The sequence below is a fragment of the Lactuca serriola genome, chromosome 2, assembly GCF_051521515.1.
Source record: "Lactuca serriola cultivar US96UC23 chromosome 2, Lser_US96UC23_V15, whole genome shotgun sequence".
NCBI classification, from domain to species: domain Eukaryota; kingdom Viridiplantae; phylum Streptophyta; class Magnoliopsida; order Asterales; family Asteraceae; genus Lactuca; species Lactuca serriola.
Genome location: NC_136409.1, coordinates 226,772,076 through 226,783,749, shown reverse-complemented (window position 1 = coordinate 226,783,749; position 11,674 = coordinate 226,772,076). Strand labels below are relative to the sequence as shown.

The 11,674-nt window shown below is 35.3% G+C and overlaps 1 protein-coding gene across 1 annotated transcript; it reads right to left on the bottom strand.

The window, feature by feature from the left end:
- Positions 1 to 535: 535 nt before the first annotated feature.
- On the bottom strand, positions 536 to 2,305 carry LOC145088749 (large ribosomal subunit protein eL15). The gene is made up of 4 exons (XM_079027153.1): positions 2,173 to 2,305; positions 1,793 to 1,959; positions 1,021 to 1,218; positions 536 to 922 (listed from the first exon to the last, which is right to left on the bottom strand). Exons 1-4 carry the CDS (start codon positions 2,174 to 2,176, stop codon positions 677 to 679), a joined length of 615 nt encoding a protein of 204 aa, XP_078883279.1. The 5' UTR covers positions 2,177 to 2,305; the 3' UTR covers positions 536 to 676.
- Between the last annotated feature and the right edge of the window lie 9,369 nt (positions 2,306 to 11,674).

The window sequence follows — 11,674 nt, the reverse complement described above, 5'->3', positions numbered from 1 at the left end:
GACAAGTTAATTTACTCGTCTCTTCCGCCTCATGATAGAACCCAAAATATTTTGTTGTTGTTAGTGTTTTGTAAATCAGTAAAACACATCACTTGATGTGGGGTCATTTGTTTTAGCCATTTATACTACGATCCCAACACAGATAGCCATTATGTTGCAATAAAATAAAAAGAGATCTTTTTATTTTGATTTTTTTGGAACTGACGAAATTTATTAACCACATCCTAGCAAGAAGCTAAGGCTAGGAGTAAGAAACATACAAGGAAAAATACAATTCAAAGTGGACAACAACTCCAACAAACCCAATTAGATATTTCATTTTTACCCGTAAACGCATTAAAAAAGAACATCCATTTAAAACTAAGGTTAATGTCATTCATTATTACCCTTTCAACTTAAGGTATCAATCACATTTACTCACTAATCATTTTTTATGTAATCCAAGCCACTATATGTTCCGCTTCTAACAAAATCGGTGGTCACAGGTCACTTAATTTAAAATGTTAAAGCATTAGAAATAAAACCAATTTCATGATGTATGAAGATGTGGATCCAATAAATCTCAGAAAAATAACAAGTATTGATCAAAACTTAAACGACAATCTCAAGTATTAAACCACAGAAAGATTTCAAGACTAAGCTGAGACCCAACAGAAATACCATAAAAATAAAATACTCAGCGATAACGACGAAGGGAAAGAGTATTGTTCCTCTTCCATGTAGCCCTTCTAGAAGGCCTCGCCTTATGGTTCAAGTGTCCCTTTCCACGTAAGCCTCTGTATTTCTTTCCAGCAGATGTCAACCCACGAAGCTCTCTGTGCTTATGCACCGGGTTACAAATCCAGTTGATCCTCGGGTCATTTCTTATAGCAGCATGTGCTGGGTCAACCAATATCACCTCAAAGTACTTGTAGGTCGAATCCTGCAGTAATTAAACATCAGTTTCAGTTTCAGTGTCAGTCCAATTAAACAAACACGGTACAACTATGTCTGTGTTATGTCATGTCAGGTCATAAGTACCTCGTTAAGCCAGTAAGAATTGAGGACTTTGAGGCCACCTAATTTCCTTCCGGCACGTTCCTCAGCAACAGACCTTTTGCTGCGTTGAAATTTGAGCTGAGTCACTCCTTGGTTTGTGGGCTTTCCATACACGATACCCTTTGGAACTGGCCTCTTTCGTCCACCACGCCTCACACGTACACGATAAATCACGTAACCCTAAATATATATTACCACAAACAATAATCATTTAATAGGAAAAACATTTCTAGACGCATAACTTTAACAATACAACTTCTATTATTTATGCAACACAAACAATTCAAAGATGACAAAGTTAAAATGGTATCAACTGCATGTACTAAATCAGTCCCAAAAGAAAATCATTGTGAGTTTAGACAAAAGAAACAAAATGTATATCTTTCAAATATACATATGGTAAAGTTGCACGATTTTGTTGTAGAAAAGTATAATACCAAATGCATTCTGTCAGTTTATCAACTATACAATACCGAAACATAGGTAAAAATGAATTAATTAGATTGTTACGGAATCGTGGATCATTGTTTCTTATTTGCAGATTATCGTATAGACAATAGGCATATACATATTCATACGATAGACAAGCATAGATGTTTCCTTTAACAAAACTATGTAATTCTGCAATTTGAGAGTTAAACATTGGCATGAATGGTAAACGAAAATATATAACTAAACTATCTACAAAGTATTCTGATAGGATCAGGGCGGATGAAAACCAAATGTTGCAATTTAACTGACAAGAGTAAATTACCTGCTTGGCTTTGTAACCCATACGCCTTGCCTTGTCGGGTCGGGTTGGATGAGTGACCCGGACAATGGAAGGAAGCTGACGGTACTCCCAGCACCTCACCCTCTGCATAAATCTCATCACATCCGATTGCTTCTTCCTCCATAGCTCCGACACATATGTATAAGCCCCTGTTACCACCAGCAAAATCAAATCTCGTTCCAATCAATTTAAAACACTCTTCACCGGTATTTCAACAGATCAAAACCAATCAACAATCAAAAAATAGACGAAATATCAAAATCCGAAAGACATATACAATTTTTCCACAAATGTATGACATATCAACGAAGGAAGGAAGGACATAACATCAGGGAAATCAAGAGAAGGGGTAGAAGTCTTACCCATAGTTGTACTCTTTCTGGATTTGAGCTGCGGAGAGAATGCTGCTATTAAGCGTAAAAAGACGAAGCTAGGTTTGAATTAGGGTTTTAGTGAGTGTCTGTGATCCGTGGACAGAGAACGTATGGGCCAATTTATTATAAGGCTTGGACTCGGCAATTACTTTCAGTGTTCACAAATAGAGTAGCCCGTTAAGAGCAAGGGTTTTCAATTTTCTTTGAAATAATTCTTTTATCAACATTCAATTACCATGATTTTAAATCGAAAATAGTTAGCTTTTAGTATTGCGATAAATGATTATTATTTGAAAATCATAAGAGTTAATCGTGAACATGATCGAAATATCAAATATGCTAAAGTTAACTATTTTTTACAACTTTAATTACAAAATAATTGTATATTTCTCAACAATAAGTCTAATCCACAAGTTTACTTTTCTAATAAATAAATAAATAAATAAAAACAAACTTATCTACAAAGTTTATCAGGTAAACACAAGAATCCTTATTATTTATATTTTTAAGATTAAATTTGATCCAAATAAAAATATGAAACGATATAAAGCTCGATTGGTTGTTAAAATATATACACATAAATATAATATTTACGAGAAATTAAATATCGTCCTATCTTTTCTTCCTACTTATCTTCTTACACATTTAAAATGTTGACATATGTTATATTTTGATAAGATTAATGATATTTTAATACACTTATCATCATTTGAAATAGGTAGAAAGATATGTAGGAAGAAAAGTATGAAGATATTTAATTTATCAATATTTACAGTCGATTAAGTTGTTTTTATTTTTTTCAAGTTGATGTTACGTTGTTATTCTTTCCAGCAATTTTAATTTTTTTTAGAGAAAATTACACGGTTGGTCCCTATGGTTTGCTCTTACTTGCACGCTTCGTCCCTGGAAAGAATTTTTAACTCGGACAATCCCTATAACTTTATTTCGTTACCCGCCTAGTCCCTTAGTTAACTTTCCGTCTTATTTGGGGTTAGGAACTACTCACGTGAGTGGCACGCTGGGGGCATTTTTGTCCTTTCAACCCTACAACGGACTTAAAACTACTTCTCCTTCCTTCTTTTCTCAATCGGTGCTTCCAGTTCTCCTCTTCTACTCCATTTCTTTTGCTCGTGAAGATTGAAGATCCACAAAATTGATTATGGTGAAATGCAAGTGTGGAGCTGTAGGGATCATACGAACTTCAGGAACAAAGAGAAATCCTGGTAGGCCTTTTTATGCATGCCCTTTACAGGTATTGAGTTATCAATTTTTTTTGGTAATTTCTAGGATGAACCCTAGTTTGTGCTAATCGAGGGTATTGAAAACTTCAGGGACCAAGAAGTGGATTTATTTCGTGGGTAGATGAAGAAAAGCATACGTATGAGGCTGAAAGCCAAAATCTTGAGCTTGAAATCCATAATGAAGAACTTCAAATCCAAAATCGTGACCTTGAAATCCAGAATGAAGAACTTGAAATCCAAAATCGGAACCTTAAAATGTTGTTAATTGTCAGTTGGATTTTGTTTTTTGGGATAATTGTTTACAAATTGTAGTATTAGGTATTTCAGTAGTGGTTTTTGGTTGAAGATAATCTAATGAAAGGGTAATATTAGCATGTTTGTATTGCTGCATTTTAATGAAATGGTATATTTAGGTACAATTAATAGTTGCACTTTGTTGTCTTATAAAAGATTACAATGGATTATTACCATCTTGTATTGATGGAATTGGGAGAGAAAGGGTATCTATTGGTACAATTAATAGATGCAATGCAACTGTAATCTTTTGGTATTTTTCATTTAACATATGACCAAAAACATGCCAAATGAAATGACCAAAAAACATGCCAAATGATCCATTATATAACATTAAATGAAATGATCAAACACATGCCAAATGAAATGTCCAAAAACATGCCAAATGAAATGACCAAAAACATACCAATAATTGATCCATTAGATAACATTAAAACAAAAGCATTACATAAGAGTTTAACCAAAAACAAATGTCTAAGTACCAACTGCAATTGTTTTGGTGATACTAAAAACAATACAGTTTAATCAAAATACAAACATCACATGACATAATAGTTTAACCATAATACAAACATCACATTACATAATAGTTTAACCAAAATAAGAGCATCACATGATAAAAGAGTTTACAATGGATCCTTCTCTTTTCCTTTCTTCTTCTGTTTTCCTTTCTCATTCTCTTTTCCTTTATCCTTCTCTTTTCCTTTCTCCTTCTCTTTTCCTTTTTCATTCTTCTTTTTTCCCTTCTTCTTCCCAACAGTTGGTAACTGCCCTTTGCAAGTCCTGGCATTGTGTCCTTTGTTGTTACATTTGGTACATGTAACAGTTTTTTGTGCTCTAGAAACTGTATTCCCTTTGATCATATCCTCTTTTTCTGTAGCTGACTTCCTTCGTTTCTTTTTTGGTCTTCCTATTGGGACACAGTGTTTTAGAGGCAACAAAGTAGTTGGACAAGGTGACTTAATCCACATTCTTCTACCATTTATCGGATCCACTTTGAAAGAGTACATGTTCCTCCAGGTTGATAGCCAATAACATTCATGAACAAAAGTTTCCGGAATACCAATTGCACCATTATTTCTCCTCATGTCCCAGATTGCAGATACAGCATGTTTGCATGGCATTCTAGTTATTTCCCACTTCTTGCATGAACAAGTTCGTTGATTCACATTCACTAACACTGATCTTGCCAAGGTCCACTCACTTGGTACTTCCCATTTCCACAAAATGATGTTGTATACTCCTCTGCCTGATCTTTGATCTTTTGCAATAGCTTGGTAGCTGTTGGAGTCAAAGGGCCTGTTGCTTTGTCAATTTCTTTTTCAACATTCACAATCCTCTTCATGATGTACTCCCGGATGAACTCTAAGCAATTGATAATTGGTGTGTCACGTCCGTCTATTATTTTGCTATTAAAGCACTCGCATATGTTGTTTATCACAATATCAGAATGTGCTCTCCCTATTAATTAATATAATACATGTATAATTGGTTAGCAAACATTAGAGTATACAACAATAGTTATCATACATTATAATATATAACATGGTCAAACCTGTAAAATGAGAACGTGCCCAATGTTGAGGTGGTATTTGTTTAAGCCACTCATAACATTCTTGGTTTAGTTTTCTAACTTCTTCCATTTCTTTTTCAAACCCTTGCACAATATATGTTGTTGAACAATTCCAAAGCAGTTCTTTAAACTTATCCCCTCTCCAACGTGACCTCATATTTTCGTGTATGTGGCGAACACAATAACGATGCTCTGCACAAGGAAACAAATCTGCGATGGCAGAACTTAAACCTTACAAGAAATATACATTATGTCAATGATTTCTTTTCCTTTATATATTAGTATTCAAAACACAAGAAAATAACCTTTTGCCTGTCTGATATAAATGTAAAATTTGAATTTGAAGCCAACCCTAGGTCATCACCCAAGTGAGTTAAAAACCATGTCCAAGAGTTCAATGTCTCAGCTTCAACCACAGCATATGCTAAAGGATATATTCCATTATTCCCATCTAAAGCCTGTGCAATACAATCCAATAAATAAAAGTAAAAAATAAATCAAAATATATGGTTCAACCACAACATAAGAGAAAACGTACCACAGCAGATAAAATTTGACCATGGAAAGGTCCTTTCATGAAAGCCCCGTCTACCCTAAGAAAATCCCTCTTCCCTGCTGCAAATCCTTGCTTCAAAGCACCAAGGCACACATACACACGTCTGAAGGTTCTTGTCTCAACATCAGGATTTGGTTCACTTTCGACATCAAGCTTGATAGTGGTGTCTGGGCTTTGAGTCTGCACTTCTAACAAATAATCTTGTAAGATCTTGTACTGAGTGGCATAATCACCCCTGATAATTTTTAAGGCTGCTTCTCTTGCCCTAAAAGCTTTCATCTTAGAAATATCTACTTTGTAGATACGTTGAAGTTGTTCCCTTAAAGCCTTGACTGGAATTTTTGGGTTTGCTTCCACCAGTTGTAGAATTTGCTTTGAAAGAAACTTGTAATCACAAGCCCTAACCTTTCTTGTTTGAAGACATTTATGTTCACTAACATATGTTTTAACTGTCCAATCCTTGTCACGTTTCCACTTACTGGCTAAAAGAACCCAAGGACACTTACCTTCTTCATTGACTACTTCTTGACCGGTCCCACCACCTAGGCTTGTTATGGTTCCCCTGCATACAACCCTTACTCTGTTTTTATCATTCTTCTCAAAATCCAACTCCCTTCTTGTATCTATTGCATGTTGGTTAACCCTATCTTTAAACTCCTTTGACGAATTAAATTTCTGATATAAATAGAAAGGCTCACTGACTTGGGCGTTTTCGTTCTCATGCGCCCTTCTAATAGCTTTAATCTTTTTGTTTCTTTCTCCTTCTATCCCATCATCCGATGAAGAGTCAGACAAGAAAAGTTCCATATCTATAACTTCAAGGTCTGCTTCATTCCCATCTTCTGTAACTACATGATTCTTTCTTTTAGAAGCACCTCCAATCCACTCAACATCTGGGTCAACATTCAAGTGGAATTCTCTCATGTCAACTTCAACATCATCAATGATATTGTCTTCGTCCACAAGAAAGTCACCATCTTGACTCTCACTATCATCACCACTGTTGATCTCATCACCACTGCTATTATAATCACTACTATGTTCAATTTCAGTTTCCATGATGTTTGCATTATCACTTACCATGTCCACCTTGTCAATTGAAGGCTCATTTCTAGTAGGTGAAACAGGAGGGTTGTTTGTATTAGGCTCAAATGTCAACACATCATTAGGCTCAACTTGTGTATCATGCCATTCCAAAAACAATCTTTTTGGGGTACAATCAATCTCAACTATATGTACCTTAGATGGGTTTGGTGACATCGAGTATGTGTGTAATTTCGTTTGCCCGTGCTCTGTATACACCTCTATTAGCTTATGCTGGCCAACATATTTTGCTAAATGCCTTACATCATCATCTGAAACTAAAGCAAACAAGCCAAAATCCAAATCGCACAGTGGCCTTCGAAAATGATAGTACATCTCCACATGTAGGTTTTCATCGATATACCCAAGTTTCACCATCATGTCATCAATATCGTGAACACAGAAAGTCTCGATGTCTATTAACTCAACGTAATGTCTCTTTCCGTTTACATACTTTCCTTCCAGGAAAATCAGTAAACTTTCCACCATGGTTTAATAGCATGCAAAACATGGTCGGATGATCACCTATTAAGGAAATGCCCCAAAAATTTTGATTAACATTTGATTAGGCTTGTAGGATTTCATGAAGCAAATGCAAATAAAAACGAGATTAGGGACTAGGCGGACTTACCATATTGAAGACGAACTTCTGCTTCACTGATCATCCGTCCTCGTGCTTCACTTAAATTCCAAACCGGCATTGTTGATTATTTGGAAAAGCATACAAAGTTTTAGCTAGCGACTAGGGTTTTCGTTTGAGAGAAAAAAGGGAATTCGTCTGACAAGTGTGTGTTTGTGTGTGTTTTGGTTTGACGATGATCGGAATCGTAAAACCATCCGTCTTCTAAATGGCGCTAATATATTGTAGGGTTGAAAGGACAAAAATGCCCCCAACGTGCCACTCATGTGAGTAGTTCCTAACCCTAAATAAGACGGAAAGTTAACTAAGGGACTAGGCGGGTAACGAAATAAAGTTATAGGGATTGTCCGAGTTAAAAATTCTTTACAGGGACGAAGCGTGCAAGTAAGAGCAAACCATAGGGACCAACCGTGTAATTTTCTCTTTTTTTTATAACTTAACATGTGATTCTTGACCCGGTTTATGTCCGATAATGGTGAGATTGATGAATTTCTTTAAAAATATATTAGGATGATGATGGTATTGTCCAAAAAAATAAGAATTAATCCAATAAAAAATGAATTTAAAAAATTATCTAAAAGAAATTAATAATCCAATAAAGTAATATTTATTAATATATAAGTATTATATATTTATAAATAATATTTTTTAATATGTAATAATCCACTTAAAAAAAATTAATCCACTAAAAAGAAATAAAAAAATAATTATTTAAAAAAATAATCCAATAAAATAATATCAATTAATACATAAATATTCTATATTAAAAATAATATTTATTAATATATAATAATCCAATAAAAAGAAATTAAAAAAATTATTTAAAATAAATTAATAATCTAAGAAAGTAAGAAGCAGAGTTTAGGGAACAATTGTCTCTCCAGCCTAAGGATGAGCAAAAGGACCGAACCGGCCCGAACCGGACCGGAACCGGGAACCGGCTTCGGCCAAAATCAAAAACCGAACCGGCCCCGACGGTTCTACCGGTTCCGGGTTCTACCGGTTCTTGTCGTGTCTTTAAATGTTGGAACCGGTCCTCGAAAAATTGCATCATACGGTTCCAGTTTTTGTCGGTTCTACCAGTTTCGGTTATATCGGTTCCGGTTTCTACCGGTTCCCAGTTCCAAAAATCCACAAAAATAACGTCTCGGTCCCGGCCCGACCGGTTCCATCGGGTTCCAGTTCCGGTGCCGGTACCGGTTCCGGCCGGTTCCCCGGTCCATATGCTCATCCTTACTCTAGCATATTCAGCCAGAAATATATGGTTTTAGAGCTTTATGAGAACGACATATCATACCGGGAAATACCTATTTTTTGTGCATATCAAACAGTTTTTTCGATACATTCAGTCAGAAAGATCTGTTTAGACCTGATAATATGTCTATCAAATAAGGCCTAAGTAGTTTATAAATATATACAAGAACTAAACTTACATTTTGTAAGACATGAGTATTGTAGCTATTTGTACAAGATGCAATGAACAATATACAAGTTACATAAGGTACAATTTCAATCTCTTAATTTTGTATAATCTGTTATTTTTTGCCCTTTTATTTTGCAAAAATGATATTTTTCATCCATGTATTTTTTAAGATGTCACTTTCACCCATCAACTTTCAACTTTATAAAATATCACTTTCACGTCTTGGTTTTTTAAACTTTCATGTTTGTCCTCTAGTATATATATAATACGATTTTACTTCCTCTACTTTGTAAAATGCATTTTCAACTCCTCTCTTTTTTAAATGTTACTTTAACTCTCTCAACTTTCAACTTTGTAAGTCAATTTTCACTCCTAATATGCAAAAAAACACGTAAAAACGCGCAGTAAAACGTGGGCTCAATTATACTTCAACATGGGTGGTATGAACTTTATCAAACTCATATAATATGTAGATAACATTCTTCTGATGCGTAATAACATTGATATGTTTGTATGAATTAAAACACTTACTATCAAATCACCTCAATATGAAATATCTCAATGAAGTCTCGTATATTATAGGCATATAAATACATAAAATGGAAATCAAAGAACATTTATGATTCTCCAAAGGCATATATGTTTAGGTGTTGTTTGTTTTTTCAAAGCAAAAATTAATGAAGTTTGCAGACCACTGCTGCAACCCTCTTTAGCAAAAGAGAGTGATTAAACGGACGCAACCTGTGATAAGAAACATGTTTTTTTAACATCTGCAAGCTGCTACAATAAACTAAATTTTAAATAAACTGATTTTACAAATTGAACATAGTTTTTTAACATCGAAATTTTAATAATTATAGTCTTAAAACATTGAAATAAAAGTTATACAATCAAATTAGTCTTACAATAACAATTTGAAACAAAATTCATACAACCAAAACCACTGTAAGATCCCGAGATTTGCAAGTATTTTTGAATCCTCTCTTTTATTATTTTGTCATTTGTAGTCCTTGGGGTTGGAAGAGTCAAGCCATGCGAAGTCTAAGGGCTAAAATTGCAAATTTGAGAACAAGACGAGTAAGCTAAGCATACATAAGCTACGCTAAGCATACTAGGCGCGCCCTAGTACGTTGGGTGTACACTTGTGTACGCTAGGCATACTCACGAACAGATAGAAACCCTAATATTTAGGGTTTGGGTGCTTTATAAACATCCTTATGAACTCAAAACCCTCCATCATCTCAACCTCCTTAGTTTCGAGCTGTTTCCCCCAAACCCTAACCCCCTTTATTGAGTGTGTGAGCTAAAAGAGTGTGTTTTGAGTAGTTGGAGAAGAAGGTGTTGCATCAAAAAGTTGGAGAAGGAAGACAAGCTTGTAGATCTGAGGTTTCTTTGTGCTCTAGAAGCTCTAGGAGGAAAAAATCTCCAACCTTTATGCTTGTATGATGTAACGCCTGTGTTTCTGGGCTTGTCGTTAATGTTGATGTAATAGTCTAGGTTAACATTTGTAACTTGTTTCAAAATAATTGAAGTGTATTATTTGAGTATTATGTGTTTTGTGCTTAATTGTATGTCTTAATTAAATTAAGTATGACAATAAGTATCAAAATGAAATGTTAGATAAAGCCGATATTTATGGATAATGTTGTAGTAGATGAAACGAGGTTTCCGAATATATATAGAATGCCGAAATCCGAGTTATAACGAAGAAGTTATGATATGTCGAAGTTTCGCGACAGAACCGGCACGACGCTGAATGACGTAAAATACGAAATTAAGATAGAGCGATATTTAGCCCTAGTGATCTAAACGAATGTTGTAGAGTTCGTTAAACCAAGAGTGTGCATAAAAAGAATGCCCAAATCTGACTTCGTATGAGGAAGTTGTGATTTTTCTAAGTTTCAGCTTAGCAGTATGCAACCCGAAACTCAAATTCGAGATCGAGTGATTTTTGGTCGAAGCAATCTAAACGAGAATCGAAGATCTTGTTATTAGTAGTGCGATGGTGAAAAGACATACGAAAATGGACGTTAGATGAAGAATTTATGAATTTATAACGGAGTGTTCATGTCCCGGCCTACTAAAAATAAATCAAACTTAGCCGACGGAGTCTAAATGAAAGTTGTAGAGTATAGTCTCACCTACGCGTGGATATAAAGAACGTCAAAAATGGAGCTCGTATGCGAAAGTTACGCAAGTTTGAAGTCTACTTAATCGAGTACGCCCAGCGTACCCGGAACCGCCTCAGCTACGCATGCAATGACGTCACTCGAGTACATATGCATGCAATGACGTCACGTACGCCCATCGTAAGGCCTAGTACGCCCAACATACCTAGATTTACGCCCATCGTAATCGAGGTTTCAATACCCTATAAATAGATGTCGATGGCTGCCGATTTCTTTTGTTCAAACTCTTCTCTCTCACTCGTTTTTACCCCGTTTTACGTGCAAGAAATATCCCGAAGCCCCGGTATTAATACCGAGCCCCGAAGATCCCGAGAAGTGAGATTCCCGAGCTGAAGCTCTGCCTGTGAGAAGCCAACTTTTGTGAAGATCTTCTAGATCTACCGAAGAATACTACTTCTACAAGTCGTAGTGTTGTCCGATCATCTTTGGATCAAGTGAGTGTGTAGTTACTTTCTTCTAACGCATAATTATGAAGTATTTTATACGAAATA